This window comes from Anomalospiza imberbis, chromosome 4, assembly GCF_031753505.1.
Source record: "Anomalospiza imberbis isolate Cuckoo-Finch-1a 21T00152 chromosome 4, ASM3175350v1, whole genome shotgun sequence".
NCBI classification, from domain to species: Eukaryota; Metazoa; Chordata; class Aves; order Passeriformes; family Viduidae; genus Anomalospiza; species Anomalospiza imberbis.
This window is the reverse complement of record NC_089684.1, coordinates 55,234,518-55,260,388: the sequence shown is the minus strand read 5'-3', so window position 1 is coordinate 55,260,388 and position 25,871 is coordinate 55,234,518. Positions and strand designations below refer to the sequence as shown.

Here is a 25,871-nt window from a genome sequence, read left to right as displayed (position 1 = left end):
AGCATAACACTTAAACATTCATAGTCCCACCACAATCGAAGCCTGTTTGCAGGACTGGACCTCAGCAGTGAGAATGCCTTTCTGTGCATGCCTTTTGAGCAAATCAGGGACTTACCAGGATCTCCTTAATGAGAGCCACCCCAAGGCACGGCTGTGACTGCATCATCTGCCCTGAGATCTCAGCTGTAACTCTTTCTTCCAGGTATTCCTTTCAAGATGAAGAAGACATGTTCATGGTGGTTGATCTCTTACTTGGAGGTGACCTGCGTTACCATTTGCAGCAGAACGTGCACTTCAATGAGGGAACTGTTAAACTGTACATTTGTGAGCTGGCACTTTCCTTGGATTATTTGCAGAGATACCACATCATTCACAGGTGAGTGAATTTCATTTGAGGACTGAGCTGCTTGCTTTTGGCAGGGCAGAGGAAATTTATAATATATATTTTATAATTCTGTTTATTCAAAACCCGTGTAAAGTTCCCATTACTATTCAAGGGTGGAATTTGGGTCTGAAAAGTTTTCTTTTTAAGTGCTTTCTTTCAGTCCACAGCCGTTCAGCAGCATTGTATCCTTCTCATACTGCCCTTTTCTCCTTCTGATCTCATACTATGTATGTTTTTCACTATGGTCTTCAAACACAAAATACAACCCATAATAACATCTTGATTGCTTTTAATTTATTTTTAATTCTCCAGTACCCCAATGTTACTGAACACAAAAATGTTGTGATTCCGTACCAGAGCTTCTACAACAACAACAGGGAACATTTATAGAAATGTTGTAATCCAGTACCAGAACTTCCCACAACAAGGTCAGGGAACAGTTATAGAACCTAATGCTGAGAATAATTTGTTTACTGGCAGCATCTGCATGAAGGTCAGGAGGAAGAGAGGTGGGGAAGAAGGAATAATAGTGCAAATCAATTGGAACAATGATAGATGCTGCATCCTTTTTGTACTTTTTATATTACAGCAATCTGTTAGGTTTTTCTGCCATACAGAAGCAAAAATAGTATTAATTTTGAAAATTGTGTCAGGAATCAGGGTCTGTTTTCCTTAAACATTTTGGCATTTAACCGAAGCAGCAGGGATAACATCTATTTTTATGTCAACACAGTAACTATGAAATTATAAAATTATGGGCTTGAACTTTCTTTTACTCTTTTATAGGCTAAATTCATGGTTATCTTTTCTGATTTAGAGTGGTACGAATGCAAAAATACAGTTTTGTGTATGCAAAATCTGGATGTGACTTTCAGAGACCTAACTAAACTAAGCTGTGCCATAGATCTCCCAAAGTCCAGTGTAAACAAATTCCTTCAAATACTTTAATGGAGAGTTTTCACCTCATCCACTTGCCAGAGCTGCCTCATGATTTTGCAATAAAGACACAATAAAAAGTATGATCTGACTTTCAGAGTAGGAATGGTCAGCATGAAATCTATCTGAGTAGAGACGCATTTTGTGTTACTGAAACTGTGCAAGACAAAATTCAAGTAAACATTGCAACATTTGCTTTGCTTGCAGTTAGAACTCCAAATATAATAAAACATGCAAATATTGCAAGAAAATTCTTTAGTACATTGTTACTATTTTAGTATATTTCCATTCATTTTGCTTAAATTTTATTTTTTTCAGTGAGTATTTGAAAAATGGAGCTCAGAATTATACCTGACCTTTGTTTCTAATGCCTTAAGGAATGTTCAGGGTGGAAAACAAACTGATGAGCTCTTTTATGCAAATAGGCTGGCAAAATATTCATGAGGTAATCCAGTTTGCAGTCAAAACTTGTATTTTGCTAGAAGTCTGTAGCTTAAAAATGTATCACAGAAAAGTCTGAGAAAGGTGACAGATATCTTGAAAGAATGAAGGACTGGATTGAAGTCATTGTGGCTGTTTATAGCTTTTTGTGACAATGCCTGCCATGTCATGGTCCCACTATGAAACTGGGCTTGACACTTTGATCTCTTTTGTATTACTTAGTCAAGTGAACACTTGAATTTTTTTTTTTTTTTTTTTTTTGAGTCATAGTCGTTCAACACTTGCTGATTTGCACTGGGGTGGGGGAAGGCATGGCCAACCAGAGCTGGTTGTTGGCTCCATTTGGAGCAAGTTCTGGGTTTGGATTTTACTTTCACTCTGCACCAAAAGTTTTGACAGAAAGAGATTGGAAAAAATAGTGCTCTCTCAGCCAGTGGTGAATGGCACTGACTGGTTAGCTAGGATTTTTGTCTAGGGATCTGGTTCAGGACTCTGCTGTGTTATGGAAGAGATGTTTATTTTGAAGCTGGCAGTCCTGAGATCTGAGTGTGTCTGTCCCACTTCACTGCTCATTGCCCAAATGACACAACTGTGGCGTGAGGAGTCTTTTGCCTCTCATCTTCTCACCAGTTACAGCAAAATCCCAAATGATCCACACACCCATGAGCATGTTATTTAGCCAGGTGAGACCCAGAACATTCTGCCTTCTGTCTCACCAACACCTGGAACAGCAGTCTGTGGGATGGGTCTTCAGCTGCCTTCATTCAAGAGCACAGTGCTGACTTAATTTGGTGCAGGAGCAGAGCCAGCAGTGATGCACAGTAAGGACACATCTAGTCATTCCTTTATCATTGCAAACACACCATCTCGTTTGGAGATGAAATCAGTGATCTGCTAGGTGTTTATCCCTTGTGGTAGCAGGCCTCAGCAATATCATTGTTACCACGTGCTTCCAGTCAGCATTCACATGCTAACCTATAAAACTGTATTAGAACTTTCATTTTAAAATGAATATGTTGGCAGCAAAGAGGAAAAAAATGTTAGTAAGTCAGAGAATCATTGAGAGAGCCTCTGAGAGACAACATCTTGATGTTGTCCTGGCTACAAAGAAAGAATAGTCAAACGATTTATCAGACTGAGTTGGTGGATTTTCAAACTGCAGTATCATAAAGAACTGGATATATGGGGTGTGAATCAGGAGTTTCATTCCTCCTAATATACCATTGTGTATGCAATGTGTTCAGGTTTCCATTACTATTGCATCCAGCAACATGACAGAACGGGTTTTTCTAGGTTAACCTGTGGCCCCAGGAGTTTGCTGGAAAAGGAGATGGTGCTGAAGGGACAGGAATACCCAGGCACACATGAATGGATGCAGAAGTGCAGAGAGCAGTACTCTGCCCATTCCCCTTGGAGATGCTTTGCAATGCCTCTGTGTTTTTTGTGGTGGTCAGTGGCGTGTACATTGAATGTGGCAATCATTTCAGCAATAGGACTATTGTCACTGCAGAGACAAATTTAGCCATAAATAGAGTAAAACCCGCTACTGTTCTGGTGTATTTATGAAACTTGCAGTTTTTATTAATACATCCATGTGTATAAAATCCATATTTGTCACGCATAATTCTGTGATAGTGGGTTTATTTATTATGGTACAATAATGAATGCTTCTCTGTGTCTTGCAGCTTTATTGTAAATGTTTGCATTTGCATGGATGTTCATCCAGATTTATAAAAACTTTAAAAAGAAAATATCTAAGTTTCAAGCTATTATTTGAAGGCTATTCTGAGTAAATGTTTCACTTATACAACAGCTAACTTAATATTGAGATTGCTGGTCACAGGTAAGAGTTACACCAAAAACCCTTATTTTCTCACAGCCTTGCTGTAATTATATTTTATCCACATTTCTCACATGAAAATATTATTATTTTAAAGCTGGATGAGTGGCATTTCTTATAGACACTTGGATCCCAGTACAGCCAGAAAGGTTTCTTACAGTGTAGATCATCTCAAACATTCTCAAATTTTGGATCAAATGCGGAATTCTGCCATTTCAAGTTGGTATGACTAAACACATTCCTTCCAGAACTGGTTATATAATGCCAGTGAATAATGTATTGGACAAAAGTTTTCTCATCAAAGGCTGAATAAACTTATTTCAGCCATGAGTAACTCAGTCTCCGCCTTTCACAAATGTTATTGTTCATACATTTCAATAAAACCACCTGCCTCCGTGCTAAAGTAGGCTGCCTGTTTCCATTCAGTGAGTTCTTCCGGCAGTAGCTCCAAAGTTGTCCCTTCCAGGATGCTCTTGCAGCTACAGCCTTGGCTCAGAGCAGTGCTGGCCCTGCAATGCTGTGGCTGCTGCCCTGCTAACATGCTCATGCTGAAAAAAAATCACATTTTCTCTTTCTAAGGGGCAAGTGTTAACTGCATTGCCCTCACAACTTTTCATCATCATCTAGCTCCATTGGTTTTCATCTGCGTAGAGAGGAGGCTGGATGTGGCAGATGTCTGGAATGGAAATTGCAGTAACCTTCCAGCACAATTTTAGGATACTGGACTAGCTGTTTGATCAGTGTGCCCAGGACACTTTTATTTTAGTGGGGTTTATTTAATGCAAAACTGTTCATGTGTGTATGTGTACATATATAAGCGTACATAAAAATTTTTTTTGAGCACAATATGACTGGAATCAGCCTGGCTTGGCAGGTCTGTGTTGTATGATCCCCAGTCTGTTTTCCATTCCTTCAAGTTCTGCTTCCAATGGAGAATAGCACCAGGAGTTATTCCAGCTCTGAGTAACTCAATAGCAGTGCAGGGTGGGCCAAAGCTAATGGAAAATGGTGGCAAATTGAGCATTGCATTTTCCTCTGCCAGATGTTCCATTGCAGGGTGAGGTTGTTTTGCTGCTACCAGCTAGACAAGAGTTACTCTGTGTTAAGAACAGGACCTGTTTGTTCATTATCATTGAGTCTGCCAAGTTGTTGGACAGTCTGGTGAAATAAGATCCTACATCAAAATGATTAGACACATTTTAAAATGGGCCTTCCCTGTCTCACTTGTGACAACATACAGTAAAAGAACAAACTCTACTTAAAAGGGTGCCCTTCATAACATTTTCCATTTCGTGTGTAAGCAGTAAATAGTTTTGAAAATTACTTGGAGATAGAAAATTTGCCCCTAGATTTTCACAGGTGTCACAGGCAGAATAGTGCCAACCTGAGATTTAGCTGTATATACTAAATGAAACACAGTTCTTTACAGATTTCTGCTCACACTAATTGTCTTTTACTTTATGGCAAGTGTGTGCAGATGAAGAAAAAGTGTAGTAGGGTCTGAAGCAGATGAACTAGGGGAAAAAATAACCATAATACAGCTACAGTTCATAAGCAGTATCAAAGATCATAGCAGATCAAGAGGCTCATCCACTGAATTTCCTTAGCTTGTGTTCCCATGTCTCTTCCATGGCATTGTATTATGTTCTTTAAACAAGTGCTAGCCCACATTATTCTGTGGAAAAATTACAGGAACTGAGCAATGAGCTACGTAAGTGAAGTAAATCAGAAAACATATCAAAACCAGTCAAAAAAGAAGCACCATGCAAACCATAAAGCTCTGAACACCTGCTGAATGATTATGAGCCAGCAAAGATGAAAAAAGAAAGTGATTCATAAATTCCAGGCACAAAGGGTATTTAAATTTCCGTCATGTACTTAACAAAGAATTAGATAACACAAGATACAAATACACAGAGAACAAGCCTTTCAACTTCTGAACAGAGTTCTCTCTCTACAAGAACAAATTAATTTTACTTCTGTTTAGCTACAGAAAAAGTTATTTGATATATCAGATAAGATACAGCTAATAAATGAAGATGGTATGGAAATATACTGAGAATTTATATACAGAGTATATAAACTACAAATAAAGTAAAACAGACTGTATTGGGAAAGAGAGACAGGAAGTACTCCAAGGTGCATGATATCCCATCAGGCGCTCCAGTTCCTGCCACTGGCACAGATACAATCTTTTATTGTGGGCCCGATGTGCTCTCTCTTCCTCACTGAGGTGAGATACCAGAAGATGTCCATCACATCCTCACTCCTTCAATTCCCCATGGCCAAGACGCCCTCACTGAAGCCAGCAGGGAATTGCTTTTTCCTTACAGTTTTCAAGTGAGTAGATGAAGTAACCTCTTGTCCCTTTCTTTCATCTCTCCTCTCTCATTATTGTAACATTGCAGGAATGCGCTTATATGAAATCTTTTGTTTAGCCAAGGAAAACTGATCTCACAAGCCCTAGATAATTTAGAATTTACATATCTGGTCAATAGTGGGAGATGGACCGTGTGACCTATAGACAGCTTGGCTGACCATCTTGCATTAGGTAACAAAACTAGTGGCTAAAGATAACCTAAATCGAGGCCATCTTAAATGTGTGTTTGTGGCATACACATAGCACAATAGTTGGTTTTCTTATTGACTGTGTCTCTGTCTAAAATCAGACACCCAGGCAAGGGTAGATATGATCTAGACATGTAGAAGTCTACAATGCCCTAGTGATGGCATTGTGATTTTAGAGATTTCTCATGGTTTTTCTGTTGGTTGCGGCTAAATGACAATGAAGTGGGAGAGGATTCAGGGAAACCTTTAAACCAGTGTAAAAATATATGATTTAGATATTATTGTTTGAAATTCTTTCTAGAAGAATTAATAAGTCCTTCTTCTAAATTTATCATACACTCCTTTGTGTCTAGATCATATCTACACTTGTCTAGGTCTCTGTTTTTAAACAGAGAAGCAATCAATAAGAAAACCAGATATTGAGCTGTGTACACCACAGACACAAACTCTGGTTGCACTCCTGTGTAAATCAGCTGCCATCACCTGTTCATGTTCTTGCCTTTCCCTTCCTGCTTTTCTTAAATAATCCCTTTACATAACCTTTTAGGTAAAGCAGGTTTTAGGGGTCATGACATGTAGTAAAATGCTACATATCCCTCATCTCCATAATTTAGCATCCTATTGATGGGTAATAAAATTTAATGCTTTGTTTCCTTTCTTCCTTCCTTCCTTCCCCCACTTCTCAGTATTGAAATTTCAATCATGAATCATTTTTAGACATTCAGACACTGAAACAGAAGATGCTGAAAAACTAAAGCAGAACTTTATATTCAAGATTATCTCAGGTCTCCACCCACAAAGCTGATCTGATTAATGCCAGTTTTCTGCTTTAGCATATTGCTAGTTTCTTTGTGGCCAGTTATAAGAGATACCTTACTTCACAGAAATCCATTAAAAATTTTTGGTGTTGCTTTAAAGCATCAAGTGATTTTAGTATGGGTGTCTGCTCCCAGCTGATTTATGCCAGGAAAGACCATATTAATAGCATGTTGGTACTGTTATGCTAAATATAATAATCAAGAGTATTAATAACTACATGCAAATAATTTTACTAAGTAGTTAAAATGATTAGGCACTCTTTCTACAGAGGCATAACAGCATCCCCTGTCTCATATGGCACTGCCTGGCTTACCCTGGTTTTTTGGCCTTCCACCTCCTACCCCAACCCCTCCATGCATCTGAAGGTGAATGAAAGGCTGATCCAGAGAGATCAAATGAGCAATGATGTGAAGTCCCAACTAGTAGAGAAGAGAACAAGACCTAACCTTATGCAATACAACATTAATCCCTTTTTCTCCAAAGCTTTAGTGTTAGTGTTATAAGTATTCTGATACCTTTGTATCTTGGAAATTTCACACCACTGTGACTCTGAGCAGACATACTCTCTCCACTGAAATGGCAGATTTGCAGGCAGCGTGCTTGAATCTTTTTTCTTTGCAGACAGTGAAGAAATTTAAAATCTTTGATTAAAGTATGTAGATGGAAAAGGGAATATGGAAAAAGACTGCAAATTTCATACTGAGCAAAGTATGAACCAAGAGCAACTTATGGACAATGGTTTCTTTCTCCTGTTTCTGCTTCTGTGGTGGCAACTTATTTTTCAGTTTGGATGAGCAACACTTACATAAAGTATTCTATCATTCCCCTGGAGATTTCATTACAATGTAAGTTTTTCTAATATATGGCAAAATAAAAAAGACTTAAGAAAAAAGTGCACTTTTACTTGATTTCTTCATGCCTGCAGTAGTCATCTGTATCTCAGGTGTTGAGTGAACTGTTCATGGTATGGCAAAAAAGGTTTCATTAATAGATATTGCAATTTGAGCTTCCTTCATGCCTTGGAAATGCATTCAGAAGCTTTCAGTACAGCTTTGATATTTCAGGTGAGATGTGGTCTCTCTTGTACAACTTTTTGACTTCACAGATATACTGAGAGTTGAGAAAGAGTGAGAGTTGTAATTGTGATCACCTGACAGTTTCTTCTTTAGAATTAAATTATCTTGTGATCATGGACTGCAATTAAGATAAAAATTGCCATCAGTTTTGTTATGCTGAAATTGCCTTTTCAACATTTTTCCCTTGCATTTCTTCTCTCTATCCCTCCTTGGATGCTCCTCACAACACTTCCTCAAGGTTATTTTCAAACATTGCTATATTCTCTGTAAAATCCTGTCCCAACTCCCCTGGATGGGTTTTAGAGAGGAGAAAGCACAACAGCTCAAAGCTTTGATGTTGTATGACAGACAGTGCTACTGATGAGCCTCTGCTTCTCCCAGCATGTGCATACACAGCTTACATTTATCCCAGGGGAATTTCCTGGGATAATGCAGTGTGGATAATCGTGCTTTCCTGCAGTGGAGGAGACAAGGCAAACCTGCAATTCAGCACATGAAGAAATACTGTCAGTGGGGAAAGACATTAAAATACTGTGCAAAACTGGGACCTTGCAAGGTGGGAACAGCACAAGGTGGGAACAGTGAACATTCAAGAAACCAAAATTTATTAAATTGGGTTCAGATTAATTGGGTCATTCTTTATAGTGAGAATCAAAATCATCTCTACAGTCTGACTAATAATAATGAGAAATAGCCTCTATTCAGTGGCTACCCATTTAAATTCAGACATTTAGCCCTTAATTTTGTTATAAATGTGAAACTTTTGTAGTGTTCTGAACGCAGAGGAGTTCCTTTCTAGCCCAAGATAAACACAATACAAAACTGGAGCATCTCTCTTTTTTGGCCTTTCAGAGTGAATATTCTGTGTCTAATCACATTAGAGTCTCAAATTTTATTTCAGTGATATTCTTAGTGTACATGTCACATTTTCTTTATGTTTGGGGTTTTAATTATGGACACAGATACATTAGAAGATACATGTGAAGGTTTTATGATAAAAATGTGGGCCCTCTTTCTATACTCAGATACTGTCTTTGCTATCAGGCTGAGTCTAGATTGCAAATATTTTGGGCATCTACTCTTTGTACAGACAGTAGGGAAAAAAGAGACATTCATGGTAAGATAGATGGATTTGAGGGCACCAAAACAAGGACATCATCTACCTGCACCAAGTGGGGCAGAGATGTCCAGAGGGGAACTAGGATGGCTGAGGAAAAGCCCAGGGAGTGCAGAATGTAGTGTAGAAGTGGGCAAGGGAAAACTGCTATGGAAAGAGTCAGACCCTAAAAGCCAAAGTTAGGAGTAAGCAGAGAGAGTGAACAGAGGGGTGTGGTAGCAGAGGAAATAGGGGCTTGGTGGCAGTATGGGAATTCCCAGTCAGTGGGATAAGATTTACTGAAGGCTCAGTGTTTTGGAGTATGTCTATCTTTGTCACTGTAGGGTCAAACAGCTTTATTTACCAGCTGTGAAAATCTCTGCTCAGAGCTCTGCAGATAAAAATTAATACATGGACATAAAGATCCATCTCTCTGTGTATTTTTAAAAAAGCTGATGATGTGGGGAAATGCAGTTTTTTATTTCCTATGTTTCTCCCCCAAGTTGCTACAATAATTAAGATATGATCTTCATTAAAATATCAGATCAGGACTACTCAATGTGTGTCAGAGGTCTATTTTGAATGAAATCAAATAAAAAATAATGATGCATTTTCAATAATCAGTAACAATTACTAATACAGTCACTTAACAAGACTTGCTGAGTGGAAAAGCTATTGCCAGGATGCTGCATTTCTCAGCTTTTATGCTAATTAAATGTATTAGTTATCTAGAGTTCTGCCTTTAAAACCCACAGAGAGTCACAGCTTGCCTCTTAATTTGAGATGCTGCAGAATTTTCCCCTGGTGGTGCTCCTTCAACTGTCTTCTGCAAATCTCCTGAGACACAGAAATGCTTTACAGATGCACCCCAATGCAAACACATGCACTTACATATGTAAAGAGAGTTAACACTAATTAAAGCACCAGCTTATTTCCCTGAGTCCCAGAGTAACTCTGCTGCTGAAACTAAGAATTATGAGCATGTACTTAAGGAAGTACATTTCCAGTATTTCCAGTCTTTTATCCTGTCATTATTGTTTAATATTTGCTTTTGGAAGAGACAGTGTCAAAAATGAATAGCATGGGAGATGTACAGCTGAGAAATAGAATTATTAAACCTTAGTTGTCTAGATTTTGGAACCTGTACATCAAACCACTGTAACTCTTCAGTTAATGGGGTTGGTCACTGCCTGTTGTTCCCTCCTATGAAACACTTGTTTCCTTACATGAGACAAGATGTTAACTCCTCAAGCAGAAATGTGGCTCCAGTTGTACACAAGCAACAAAATATTGTACCACTGTGTGGATTTGCCAGGTTCCCTGCATGCCACAAACAGCTGAGCTTGTGAAGTCCACCTGCCTTGGAGGGAAGCAAGGAGTTCCCAGGCCCTTTCCACAGACATCTCCCTCTAAGCCTCATACAGATAGAAGACAATACAGAGCTTCAGAAGGTTCGTGCTGCAAATTAGAAGGATGTTTTTTTTGATCGCAGCAACTAAAAAAATTCTGAAGTGTGCAAGGTGTTTTAAATACAGCACAATTAATCATGTATGAAGGATTGCGTTGTTCATGGTGTGAGATGACGTCAAACAAGACAATGAGAGCCTGGAGTGTGACTCCTGCAAGAAGCTTAAACACCTGCCTGCACTTCTGTGATAACACCTTACAATAATTTGACTTGAGAACATCCCCAGTTGTTTTCATAATTTCACACAGCATGCAAGATTTTTCTTATGTCTTTAAAAACTTAGTCCACAGCTCACCAAGATTTAAATGAGTGAGTCTATACTTTTCTAGCTGTCTGCCCAAACAAACCAACCTAGCCAAAAAATCTACAAAGCTAAAAGAATCTATAAAGTTTTCAGTTAATCTGAAAATAGGCAGTCATATGAATGGCTTCTGCACTCCAGTGACGGTGATGTTTATACATCTGATGGCAATAAATGGGTATATAGATGCCTAATTCACAATAGAACCTAATCCAAGTGTTTTAACCTGAGATCAGAATCCCAAATCTATTTTCACTTGAATAAATAGCAAGAATAATCGTTATAATCATTTCAGTGCAAGTAGTTACTGTAGCAGCAGTTTCTCTGCACAGAGCCTACATTCACCTTCAACCCAACTGTATTCTTGCCTGGTAATCCAGTTAACCAGGCACTGCAGCCTGTGGGCTCAAACAGTATTGCCAATTCCAAGATTCCTCATCCAGATTCTTCAAGAGAAGTTAGAATACTTGGCTGTTTGATTTCAGGCAACAAGCAATATGTTGTTGACACCTCCTAGAATAGAGAAACATTTTAGAAGGGTGATGTACTGAACTAGTAGTTGGGTTTGGGTCAAATGTTGCCTGTCATGTCTAATCTATTCTAAACAGCAATATGCACTAATACACATATTTATTGCTCTGTGAGTTTGTTTGCAAATGTTCAGTCTTAAAAGCATACAAAATTATTCTTACATGTAGCTTATTACTAAGACATGTGAAGCTCAACATAGAAAAGTGTCATGGGACATGCTACTGACACTGCAGGTAGGAGCAGGTCAGTTTTTTAATAATTTATGAAAGAAAATTTTCTTTTCTAGAATAGACTGCACCTCCTTTCCTGGTCTACTGCAGTAAACTTCTGCATACATTACATTCTTAAAAGTACTCAGAAGGGGAAGCATATGTAGGACATCAAAGTTCACTTGTCTATGGAACACATTCAATATCCTCTTAGTGGTATGTTCTGGTTGTGTGTATTATGGGACGCCAGGTGGTCGTTTGAGGAATAAAGGTCCAAATACTCATACCCATGTCATAGGCACAACCCAGCAGGAGATGCTGTCAGTGGTGAGGGTGATTTGGGGCTTCAGATCAGAGTGAACAACACAGCCCCACATGGCTGTTTCCTGATTGCTGCTCTGCAGCCCTTCTCCCTGCTGCACTGCTGCTGAAACTCACATCAGCAGAAAATGTGCTTATTGGGAAGTTTCACTGCTGCATTGAGCCCAGGTACTTGCTGAAAGCCTGGAACCTTCAGAAGTTGCTGTTTCTTTCCTTGCCCTGCACATGAAGAGCACCGTGCTGAACCACATTTTAGTTGCCAGCCATGCTGACTGTAATTGGCAGCACTATGGTATGGATGAAGGAAACAGCTGTTGAAAATGTGATAATATTATTGTGGGTACTGTTGTTCTAGCAGGTGGCACATGAACTTTTAGGTATAGAGGTTAGTAGAGGGTTTAAGGTAAATATTAGGGATATTATACAATAATTACACACTTAAGAATAGTGGCTGACAAGCACACCTGTGTGCTTGGAATTTTGTAAAGTTTCTTTTTGAATTTGCCTGATAAGCTGAGCAAACTCTTGGGGATTCAATACATCTGAATTCCATCTATTCCATATTTCATGCAGAGAAAAACAAAATATAAATTTCAGTCATTACAAAACCCCACACTTATGATGCTGGTTTTTTACAACAGATGAAGCCAAATGTGCTTATCTATAACAATGCACTCCTGATTTGTCTTTAGGCAGAGGGCAAATGTCATAAATTTCTTCTCTCATTTAGTTTCACACATGGATTTCTGCCTTTGAAAATTGGAAGAGAGCCTATGCCTTCTACTAGAAGGAGACTGATAGCCTTGCAACTGCTGGCAAGCAAGTACATTCTCCCTTATTTCTAGTCAAAAGCTCTCTACACAGGGTCATGGAAGAAAGCATCACCACTGCAATGCATACACTTTCCTGCTGTACCAGATAATTCTTTCCAAATGCCACGCTTCAGTACATGCCTAATGAGTTGTGCCCTTCCCATGGTTATCAGAGGTCTCACCTGCTCCTAAAAGCTGATTCACGCAGATTGGTTTGACCCTTGTACATGTACACACAGAAGGTCTCAGTAATACTTGGCTCTGCAACACAGAAAATATTAGAGTCATCAGCTGTGAGATTATCAACAATTACTGCTCTGTGGTGATTTTGCACGATGCTCCATGTCATCTGAAGAAGCATTTGGCTAAAGAAGCTTTTTATTTGAAATACAGTGGTGTCTGGCATCATCAGTGTTGACAGCTGTCCCAGGTTCCCTTCAGTGCTGCGTGGAATTCCAAGACTTGTACCTGTGTAACAATAACTCTAGAAAACAGTTCTAGCAAAGGAAGTGTAACATTTGTTATTACTTCAGGCAAAATGAAAACTAAGCATTAGAGTGCCTGTAAGTTGCTTGTGCTTATATATGTTTAGTTGAAAAAGAACCATTGTGTCAGGAAGACAAATCCTGGATAATACAGCCTGAGCTTTATTATAGAAAAGCTCAGTTTGTAAGGCTGCAGTGGTACTTTCCAATCCCATTCTCTGAGATATCATACATTGCAGCACACAGGAGACAAAGTACAGATTCACAGACTCCTTTGGGCAAATCTTTCTAGCTTTTATAACATTTAAGAATCTTTGCCTATTTTTCTTGCTACTGCAGTATATAATTACCTTTGTGGTAAAGCAATTTTGGGTTATTGAATAAGAACAATATAATGAAATAATCTGTGTTTAATATTTTTATTTTAATTTGACATATGTGCAAATTCAGAAGTCGAACATAGCCAAAAGAGACTATTTCCTGGCTATATATATCCAGAAATTTGAAAGGTTAGCTATAGGATTCCTTTATTTTAAAAAGGTAATTTTCTTCAACCTGGGATAACAATATATACTGCAACTATTTATCCAAGATAAAACTGACAAATACAGTGTTTCCAAAGCCCACTGGCCATCCAGACAAATGTAGATATCATTACTGCCACCTATTGCTACAAGGAAAGAATTGAAGATGTTTTCATATTTGTATATTTCCACATGGGGATAAAATTGGAAAATAACAAGCTTTTTCCAGTTAAGGCATTTGTAAATAAACATGTTTTGATATTTTCTTTGACAGCTTTATTTTCAGAGCTATATAAAATTGGCTAGTACAAGTGTTAAGAAAATCCAACATTGTCATGGACACCTGGTAAAAAATAGTACTAAACTAGAAAGGAACTCCAGGCACCACACAGCTCAGCATCACAGTAACTTGTTTCTAAATAACTGGCACTACAATCCCAAGCCTTGAGCCAGGTGTCCAGATTTTCTTTAAATGTACGTAGGGAGAGGTAGGGCCTTCAGAGGCCTTCATGGGTGAGAGCTTTTTCACTTGTGAAAATTTTTACAGCACTTCTATGTTTCATACAGACTAGACAATGGTCTTGCCACACAAGTTGTCCCACAGAAGGAAAAGGCTCCAAAATGTGATAATGGAGTGGATGATGGGAGTTTGATTAGAAGCAGATGAATGCTTGGTACCAGACAAGCAGTTGGAAGTAGTTATGGATTTTTTGTTTCTGCATTAAAGCCCAGGAAGGGGAATTGCAGAGAAAAACAGAATAATCTAATACCTCATCCTCTCAGCTTATTTTCGGTTTTACTGAATTGTTTAATTTTCAAAACTACAGTGATGCACAGGGTCATATAATGCCACAACATTCATTTGAGCAGGAACAGAAGGCTCTGAAGATCTTTTTATGAAAGGACAGTAATTGGCTGCAATTAGTGCTGAGATCTAAGTGAGTGGTATGTGAACAGGCAATCAGAGGCCTAGAGCTGTCAGTCTTTCATTCCCATTCATCTAATCGTAAATAACAGTAAAGAACTCTGAGATTCTTATTATGGTCTTTTTTTTAAACCATTGAGTAGTTCTGGGAACTAGGAACAATGTTGGTCAGGAACAGAAAAATAAAAAGATAAAGTGATGAGTTGTTGACAAAGGGAAGAAAAGATTCATCACACTTCATGAAGGCTATCTCTTGAGCAAGTCCTCCAGGATGCCCTGCACAGTTCAGCCCGGGAAGATACCTCATTTCTGGGCCACCCTCACAGAAGCAAAACATGTTTGGAGAAATTAATCTCTTGGGTGTACAGTAGCTAATATTTATTGACTTTTATCCAAAGCATCAATAAATTCAGCTAAACAAAACCTCAATATCTATGCAGACACTTCTTTAATGAACTGCATGCCTTGGATATTGGTATTATTTGTGAGTGTAATAAAAAAATAGGAAGGAAATAAGGTCCCTCTCTGTGAGAATCAGAATTTGTTTACATTTCTTTCCACAACTAGGAGAAAACCCTTTATCATACATTATATGATAAAGGGTGTACATATATATACATATATATATATATAACATATATATATATATAACATATATATATATAACATATATATATGTTCACTTCAGTGCTCTGATCCAGAGATGTCTCATGTGAACTCAAATAATCCATAGCTGAAGCTTGTATTTCCCAACTCAGTGCCCTTTTCATGGCTGTTGAGAACTGCTATGCACCTAGTATTGATCTTAATGCCTATTTCTATGTAAGGAAAAAAAATCATTAGACAAAAACTGCATGATTAAGAAAAAACCTTTAACTCAATATTTTAAGATTTATCCTACACAACAGTTGGGTTGTTAGCACTAAAGAGAAAAATGTACTAGAAAACCTTGATTAGAGTGGAAACAATGTTGACTGAAGCCAGTGTAATCCTTCCACTGATCTCAAGGGCCTTTGTCTGAATCTTTATCCTTTGTCTTTATCCTTATGAGAATGCAAAATCCATCTAATTTGATTTCTCTGTGACGTGTTGAAAGTATCTTTGAGAAAAAAAATCCTTAGCGTTCTGCAAGGGCATGGGTTGCCTTCACTGCCCATCAATGAATTTTCAATGATTCACATGTGAATTTTGGTTTACTACACCCAGACTGAGACAAACATGTCTTGTGACCCATGGAGTTTTGTTGTCCATGGGCTTCAGGCATCACCACTGCCCTGGAGGAGGAGGTGAACAGTGTCTGTATTTGCTGCAGAAGTGCTTTCCTTAATCAATTGGATTAATCTTAGCTGGAGTAACTCTAGCTGGTAGTTCTGTTATTCACATCAATGGCTAAATCTTTGCTTAAGTTTCAGAAGCATTTTTATGAAATTATGTCTTGTAGTAATCAACCTGAGTTTAATTCTCTGTTGTGTAAATAAAATGCTGTTAGTTTAGCTTACTTTGGTTTTATGGAACATGAAACCACATTCATGTTCCAAAAGCAAATAGAGAAGTTTTTTGGCCACTATTATTTTTCTCATCACATCTTACAGGTCTCTGCTGTTAACTAAGCAATCTAATCTATTTGTTCTTTTTTCACAATAATTTTTTTTGTTTAGCCTTAGATATTTTCTTTTTTGACTGTTTACTAAATTACCTTTTTTCAATAATTTTCTATAACCTACTTAAAATTAGTTGTTTTCAATGTGAAGTGGTAGCCAATATCAATTTTTTCTTGAGAAAACAGGGCAATTAATGTTTGAATTCGCCAGACATACTCCTTTCTTCTGTAGATGGATGTTTCAAGTCCAGTCAGTAAAAACAGAGACAAAAAGTTATGAAGTCCTGATTGATCATATCACATGAAACTTTTTTTGAGATTGTACTGAATTTCAAGCTTTAGAGCAAGTGGCATAATCACATGTTTTTCAGTCTTTTTCTTATAATTATTTAATCTAATAAGGGACACAAAAGTGTGACCTCTGGAAGGTTATTTATGGTCATTAATCTGGGTAAGCAATTCAGATTCTCCCCTTTTGATGTATATATATATATATATATATATATATATATTTCCGGTCTTTTTATCTGACACTAACAATGCAGTCATCTAGATTTGGTCATTCCTACTGAGATTTCTCAGAATCCTCTTCAGGTGATATAATCTTAATTCTTTTACCACTTACATAGCTAATAAATATTGTGTTACACCTCTCCAGTGCTGAACTGCAAGGCATTTCAATTTTAACCTAATTTCAAGATGAAGATAGGCTATTTATTCCCACCATTTCCTTCATGAGCATTCAAGCCCCATGATAGAATTTAAGAGGTGAAAGCTCTCACTAGCTGCCAGCTGCTATGGACTATATTAAAGACTCACTAAATTCCACACATACAGCTCTCTCACCGCTTTCTTCATTCTTTCATGAACTTCCTAGCAGTCAAAAGGAGGGGAAGTAAGACAGTCTTTGAACTTGGATACATTATTTTTCATAGACTCATACTAATTCAGGGTGGAAGGGACCTCCAGACACCGGCATAATGATCTTCCCAAAGCAGGGGCAGCCTTCAGATCAGAACAGGTTATTTGGGATTTATCCAGTCAGGTCTTGAACACCCACAAGGATGAAGACTGCATGACTTCTCCACCTCTTGATTTAGAAACCTGCTTCTACTTCACTTGATAACATTGGAAAGAAACTGATGGAAAAGGTAATTAAACCTGCAGATTCTTGAACCTAAGTCCTTTGTAAGCATTGTGAGCCTTTCCAGTGAGGACATTCTGATTGGCAGTGAATATGAGCTGAGCCATGTGCATGGCTTTACTCCATGCAGAGAGAAAACCTTCAAGCACGTGGGATGCACACACAGCCTAGATATTATAAAGGATACAAGTAGATTATTAATTGTTCTTTCCTACTTGGAAATTATATGCAGCATCTTCTTACTCAACTTTCATCCTTCAGGCAGGTTTTTTGATATTTTTAGCTATGGCAATTGAAGAAATCTAGAAATGGTTTCACAGGAAATATCAACAAGTGGCAATTAAATTGTGGGGGTTTTCATTATTTTTCTCAATTGTTTGCACCTTGGAGTTTCTTGGGCCAGTTTTTGTGTTAGTTATGCCTTGTCCTTTCACTGAGCAAGAGACTTTGAAGGTTTCTCTATTCTCATTCCTATGTGGCTCTGATATTTCTGCATACAAAACCAGCTGGAGTAGTACTGGTGCAAACTGACAAAGTTGTATTTATGAAATCAGTGTCAAGGATGCTTCCATAGCTCTGCTGGTCATTGCTTGATGAATTATTGGAAAGAAGCCCAGGGCATGTCTGAATCCTAACCATGGCATGATCCTTGCAAAAGTCCTTCAATTTCTCCTATGAGCTGGTTCAAAGTACTTGGATTATGAAATTAGTGTTTCAATTAATTCTCTTAACTAGGGATATGTGTAACAGGAAAACCCTGAAGTTAAGGTGCTGATTTCACACCCTGCTGTTTAAACATCTTGCTAATGGGAATTTTTTTTTTCAGAAAAAATTGATAGATAATCAAAATAGAATTTCACTTACACAGTATGTTTGAATTTAAACTGCTTATCTAAAGATAATTTGTCTTTTAAATTCACTAAAACAGTGGTTTAGTGAATTTAATTAGAGTATTTATCTAGAGGAACTAAATATAACAGACTCCAGCAGCCCTCAGTTCTGAATACATCGAGTAACTTGTAATTCACCTGAGCCTGCCAAGTCTTCCCCTCGACCCCACTGAACTTTCTCTGCGCTGCACCTGGCTGGCAGTGGTCAGTGCAAGGGCAGAGCAGAGCCTGTGCTCCTCTGCAGTCTTTGGAGCTGTCAACAAGCTGCCTCTGGAGAGCAGAGCTTTTAGTGCTCGTGGCACCATGCAGCAGAGAGCTGCTGGAAGGCACACTCTGCACGGGGACCCTGTGCTTGTCCCGCTCACCTGCCCCGTGAATCCGTGCACCTCGCACATCTCCAGGCGCGTGACCCCAGAACCGCAGTGTCTCACTTCATCAACTTGTTTACCTTCGGGCTTAAAATAGCCCACGCCTTTCACTTGCTGTAAGAGCAGTTTAAAATATCCTGTCTGAGGTCTGAGGCAGGGCTCTGAGGCCACCAGGCTGCCTCAGGGACTGAGGGGTTGTGCTGCTGCGTGCAGGGCCATATGCCCTGTGGTGCCTGCCCCAGCTGCATCCTGCCTCTGAGCAAAATGAGCAAAGCCAACAGTGGGGAACACCCCTTAGGTGGGAAAGGCTTTATGCTTTGTGCACATCTGTATCAAGTATCAGCCACTGCCTGAATTAGTCATGGAAGGATAAGCACAGATCTAATTTTACCACTCAGCTTTCTGAACGTTACTGACACAAACTGAATGAAGAATATATTTGATGATACATACAGTTGTCAAGTGGATTTGTCACTGTCTTTTCCGGTGACTACAAAAATGTATAGACTGTTTAATGATGAAATACCATCACAGATATTCAAATTGTTTGAACTGATCTTCTTTTTAAAAAAGATAAAAAAGGCACTGTCTTGTAATGAGCAATCCCTGGGTGCTGTATTGTTATACACATGGCAGTAGCTCATAAAGATGAATTTCTTCTTTTGATTAGTTTTATTCTTGGTGAAGTGCTAATGACTGTATAATTCTGATTCTTCATTTTCTTAAACTGGGGAAAAGAGTTTGGAGCGCTGTTGAATGTATCACAGATTTTAGGAAGCCACAAAGAGACCCAAATATACTTGTGTATGACCCAATCTTTTTACCCACATGAGAAGTACAGAGTCAGTTTGTGCATGTTAAAATTAGTGAAGGCAAAGTTTAAAATATTTAATTCAGCTGTCAAAAGTATTACTTACTTACTTACTTACTTCCATGGAAAGTTATTGCTGTATTTTCAAGTCATGAATCAACCACAAAGACTGTTCAACAGGAAATCACAATTCCAACTCTTATCACAAAACTGTTATCAGAAACCAAGGACCATATTGTCACTAGAAAATATAGAAACCATCTGAGCAGTAGCTCTTTCAAAAACTCTCTCATCACTTGAGAGATTAGATATAAAATTAAATTTAGAATTTCATAGAATCTCCTATGCTAATTTAACCAAATTCAACAAAATACAAAATTTCAAATTTGAAAAAAACACAATCATATTTCATAAGATAAATATATTTATTCCTACAGTTTGTCTCCCAACTTCACCTATATGAAATCAGGGAAGGAAAGATTATAGTGTGATAAATGATATCCAAGTGATTACAGGGGAAAGGAAAGAGACCTCATAGTCTGGAGGATTTTGGGTGATATAGGCTCAAGGACAGATGTTCCTTTTATTACACAAATAACTAGAACTGCTGCTGAATCAGACAATTATAGGTAGCGTGTAAGCAGAAGACAGTATTTCACACTGAAATATTTGTATAACTTTAAATTTCCATTCCAGATAGTTCTTCATAATGAGATCCTGTTCCTTACACAGACATATATATATGCATTCTACATTATTTCCAAATGTGCAGAGAATTATTCAAACGAATTTCTTATTCATACTGTGTTTCCTCAGCTTCCACTATACAAATTATAAAAATAATTTTAGAATACTTCATAATTTCATAGGAATCTCAGCAAAGGCTAGAAAGCCCAGAATGCTAAGGAAAGTGTAGGTTTCCTTCTTCTGTCAATAAAGATGTGAAACCTAGGTGATGACTGAGTTCATATCATGCAAACAATACATATATTATAATTGCTTTTGCTATCTTATTCCTGCATAATGTTTACTTTAGAAGTCCTTCTATGCTTCAAATTTGAAAAAAAAATATTCTGGTGTAACACATTTTCCCTTTGCAACACTTCGCTTTTTTGATTATTCCATTTATGGACATGTTTTGAAAAAACTTTCCTAGGAAATGGTCAAATTGGAAGAATCAAGCTATCTCTTTTCTAAAAGACATTATTTTGCCAATTTATGGTTCCTTGTCTTTTGAGGTAAGAAAATTCAGTCCTAGGGCCAAAACTGTTGCTCAAGTTGCTCAGCTGTTGCTCTGCCACTCTGGCAATGCCCCACCAAGAACAAACAGTTTCAAAAGCGCATGAAGTGCGAGCTGAAGCGTGAGGCAGTGCCACACAGCACTGCCACATCAGGCTCGCCCAGCCGCAGGCGAGCCAAGCCAGGGCCTGGGCCGGCCAGCAAAGCCAAGAGAAGACTTTCCCTCAACAGGGCCACACCAATGGCAGTAATTCTGGACCAAGAAAGAGGGTGGGAATGCCTGACAGTGGTGGGGAAAAGTTGTTTCCATCCCTCCTCACAGCAGCATGATTTTAGGTCAACAGAAAATAATCCTGAAAGTGCAACTCTCTAGGGCTATTGCTCTCTTGTGCCAAGAATGACAGAATTGAGCTGATGCTTCAGCCTGCCATAATCTCCACCATCCTTTATCCCTGCTCCTTTCCCCAGCATGGTACTTGGTCACAGACAGCCAACTGGGGATCTGGGAGTGACAGCAGAGCTGCTGGACATACTCAATTAGCACAAGACAGATCACAGGACTCTGCTGTATGTGAGTGACCATGCATGGCAGATTAGCAGGGTCTGGCAGACAGGGCAAACCACCTATGCTTCCAATTAAATGATTTCTGTCAAATGTGGAGTCCCTGAAGCAATCAACCTTCTAGATGCAAATCTGCTTTCTCATTTTACTGCTGCTATAACGAACAAAGAACATAATCTTGAAAACCAGACCCACGTCAATGCTAACCATATGAAAACAAAACTACAAGAAATGGAAACCCAGAGAGCCTCTTCAGTATGTTTTCTCAGGGCAGCAAAAATATGTAGATAAGAATCATTTGCCTTTATGTATTATATGGTTTTCATTGGGTTTGTAATGGTTAAGTGATTTAGTCTTCATACCCCAATGGGGAAAACTTTTAAATTGAAGATTTCCTTTGGGTATAAAATGTAATGTTTTCCTTTCCTTATTTTCCAGAGACATCAAACCTGACAATATACTACTGGATGAACATGGTAAGTTTCTCTCAGAATCTCTAATTTCTGAGATCCCAGTGGCATACTCATGACATGATTGGTAAATCAACTTCCAATAATGAATTCCTACCTAAATCTGGGCTTTCTCAGAAAACCTTGTGGATTTTGTGGTTTTCCGTCCCATTGCCAAAAAAATGTGCAGATCAGAATTTTTCAAGGTCTGAATACAAAGGAATTTAATATGAATTGAGATCAGCAGGGACACTTGGTAAAAAAAAGTTAGTATTTTATTAACAGGATTCCGTGAATCACCGTAACCCCTTTTTAGGTGCCTACCAATAGAACAGTAACAAGCAATTTATTTTCTCTTTTAGAACTTCTGAAGGGCCAAGAAATTCCACATAGCAAATTATTTCTCATGTAGATATCTAAAATATTTAGATAGGGATTTTGGAAATTTGACTGCAAAGTTTGTCCCCATACCTGTAACTCTGGCTTAAATAGCATAAAAAGGAGTAGACAATAATAAACATCTTTGAACTTTAACTACTAATTCCATGTTCTTAAAGTTAAAAGACATGGTATGAAAGAAAAGCAGCTTAAATTTTAAACATATACTCTCTCCAAGAAGTATTAAGTTAAATTGCCATATATCTTCTTGCAACTGTTTATAGGGAAAACATGAGAAATGTAGGTAAAGAGGGCATTAACCTTTTAACCTTGTATTATTTAGAACAGAAATACATAGAGGAAAAAGCCTAGTTAGAAAAAGGAGATGTGTGCTTGCTACTGTGGGAAAGTCTTGTGCTTTGTTTACTTCCGAAATTGATAAAAAGCAGAAAATCTCTGAGAAACTATAATATTGAAATTATGCCAATGATGGCATTATGTTTCAAAATCCATTGTAAGGCTGCTGGGCACACAAGTAAAAGTTGATTAAAGAGGCAGCATTCTGCATAGATTATGTTTGTCCTGGGAACATGAGAGCTAATAAAGCTAAGTGATATTGGAGTTTTAAACCATCTAGAACTTCAGCAATTTAATGCTTCAGACCCATAAGTGTTAATGTTCCCAAGGCTCTAGTATCAGCAAACAAGCATGAAATAGAAGTATCTTGCCTTTAAGTCCTGGTGAATTAAAGATGTTAACAGCAACACAAAATGAGTATGAGTATTTTAAATCTCTGATTGACAGCCTTCCAAGCACAGTCACCTTTATCTCTCTCTGCCCCTCATCAAGGTCAATTAGTGCACAAAACCAGCCTCTTGTGGCAAAAAAACAGGCTCTCTTGTGAGAGCTTTCCTATGGAGACTCAGGCACCACAAAGAACAACCTACACCAGAGTGAGCACTACGATGCCAAATGAAGGGGATTTTTTTGTGATTATAAACTATTCAGCAACAGTTACCTGTAGGCAGCTTGGAAATTTTGGGATGGATGGCCTCTCTTCTGCAAAGCAGCAGAATACTGCTCCCTCATAGCACACCTGCCCACAAGGGGTGGAAAAACAGACCTCTCCAGACAAGCACACAAATCTTGGTCAGAAGTTATCAATTCATGGGTTCAAACAGGTTCAAAGACCTGTCACATGGTTGGAGGAAGGAATTCCTGAAGCCTGTAAAGGGTCTATACACTTCAACTCAATAAAAGTGGTGATACCAGTAGGACAAGTGTCTGTCCCATGCTAATTGCCTCAGGCTTACCTTACAGAAGTGAAGTTCTTTTGCAAGAAGAAAGCTATTCTTAAAGTCCTTAACAGCTCTGATTAAGCTGCAACATAGTAAAATCATTTTAACAAAATCATCAGATTTCACTCAATGGAAAAATATGCTGAATATATGCACCACAAATATATTTGGCTGCTGAGTAAGTTTAAAAAATTCACCTAATATGAGCTTAACCAGGTGTACAGGAAGGAATTTTATATTAGCCTGTGGTATATTTACCCCAGGTCTTTTGTCCAGTTCATTAAACAAATTATGCTTACAAAAAGTATCATGTAATTGGATATGCACAACATTTCTGACTGAGACTTTGTCTCAGTGACTTAGGTTACTTTGGCCTCACTGAAGAAACCTATTCTGGCTGAAGTCAAAATTTAGTGTTACACCATTCACATTGCCTTATATACCTTTGACAGTTAAATTGACTAACTTTCATAATATATACCAAGAATACGTATTATAGATATTTGTGCTCAGTAAAACTAGTTTCACTGTAATTTATCTGTATGGCTTAGGGAACATACCTCAGAAATACAGAAGATTTTTCTTAAAAGTGATCAATCTAATTTACAAATTAAAAAACCAAACCAAAACAACAACAAAAGAAAGCCCCTCAAAAAAAAAAAAAAAAACCAAACAAACCCACAAAAACATATACAACATCATTCTGGCAGAGGAAGTCTGAATTTTTCCATATGCTTTTCATCAAAGCCACATCTCAGCACTGCTGATCACATTTTCTTATGCATCAGTGGAAATAAATGTTTGATGATCCTGAAAAGCATAATGGTACATGAGAATGGGATAGCCAGCCATTAAAAATGGTGTTCAGCCCCTGTCAGAGGATGATTGCATGTTCTCCTGGAGAGAATACACATCCCATCTCTGAGGAGAGGAAGTAGGGACAGTTTCAGGGTTCATTCTCTGAACCAGAATCAGACCCTCTAAGCCTCTAAGGAAATTAAATCAATCAATAAAGCTCCTTTTTTTTAATGTTTCTTTCTCAGCTTTCCCAGAAAGCTCTTCCTCTTATGACTAACACTAATCTCTAAATTTAGTAGTAGTTCTCTGTTCTGCTAACATATATTGGAAATAGAATTATTCCAGTGACAGCTGAAGGGACTATCTTGTGTTTCAGGGGAGCTATTACCATTTTATTGTACAGAGAAAAGCATTTTAGAATTCTCTCAATGACAGAATTCTGGTTCCTCTTCTATTCCTTTCATTTTAATGGTTTAGAACAATATAACTGAAGTTGCAGCATTTAGATCTGGAATCTACTAAGTTTGGTCCATGTTGAATTTTTGTCTAAATATCAAAGATATAAAAGATATCTTTAAAACTTTGCATGATCTATTAACTATGATGTCAAAGAGACATAGAATTTCTTAAATTCTATGTAGTAAAACACTCAGTAGTAAGCCAAATTATAAATTGACTTTTTAAAGAGATGATAAGATTATTTCTATAGCTATTTGGTAGCACTATTGAAATGAACATTGCTGGTGGTTCTGCAGAAATGACAAGCTCTACTTTTGCATCCAGGCTTAGCCTGTGCACCACACCATCAATACAATCTGTTTACAAAAAGCCTACAAGAGTTTGAATACTTCTCAGGCAAGTTTTCCACAACATGGTTTCATGCAGCAAGATCTGTGCTTGGTTTAATGAGGAAGGACTCCCTGAGCCCTTCAGACTCAGATCCAAGAACTTGGCTGAGGACTACCCTGGACCGAGTCCCACAGGGTGCCTGGATAGAGTAATTAAAATCCCCACCAGGAAGACGGAAGGACTCTTGAGCTGCTGGAATCCGAGCGGGTTTATTGAGGATTGATCGAAGGAGTAGGAAGGCAGAAATAGGAGCAGGGAGACAACCACACTCAGGGAAGGCAGACTCCGAGAGCCCCGGGGAAGGAGGGGCCAGAGTATATAACTGGGGAGGGAAGGAGTGCCTAGGGTACAAATGATCCAATGGGAAGAGGGTGTAAGGGAGGAGCAGGGATGGGGTAACATAAACTGGGCCAGAGGGAAAAGGGAAGGAGTGGTTTACAGAGGGAACCATTAGAAGCAATGAGAACGGGGAACTTTCCAGAACTTGGGGAGATGACAACCACAAACTGACAGGTGATGGGCCTGCATGTGCTCATTTGCACTGCAGGGCAGAGGACTCTGGGGAAATGCCTTATGCTAAATGACTGTCGTTTCCCATGGCATTCCCACACTGTCTTCCCCATGGGCACATCCCACATCTCCCCCTTCTATGTTTATTAAATAAACATCCCCTAAGGTTTTCACAAGGGTCTTTTTGAAGAGAGTTAGAGCAATGGAAAAAATAAAAATTGTATGTAGAATCCAGAGC

At 38.3% G+C, this 25,871-nt stretch overlaps 1 protein-coding gene across 2 annotated transcripts in view; it reads left to right on the top strand.

Moving 5' to 3' along the window:
• Positions 1-25,871, top strand: part of STK32B (serine/threonine kinase 32B) — a 158,501-nt gene that overhangs the window by 84,110 nt on the left and 48,520 nt on the right. For both annotated transcript variants that reach the window (XM_068188668.1, XM_068188669.1), the window contains exons 4-5: positions 203-376; positions 21,790-21,827. In XM_068188668.1, the coding sequence (XP_068044769.1) occupies positions 203-376; positions 21,790-21,827 (212 nt within the window). The remainder of the gene's footprint in view (positions 1-202; positions 377-21,789; positions 21,828-25,871) is intronic.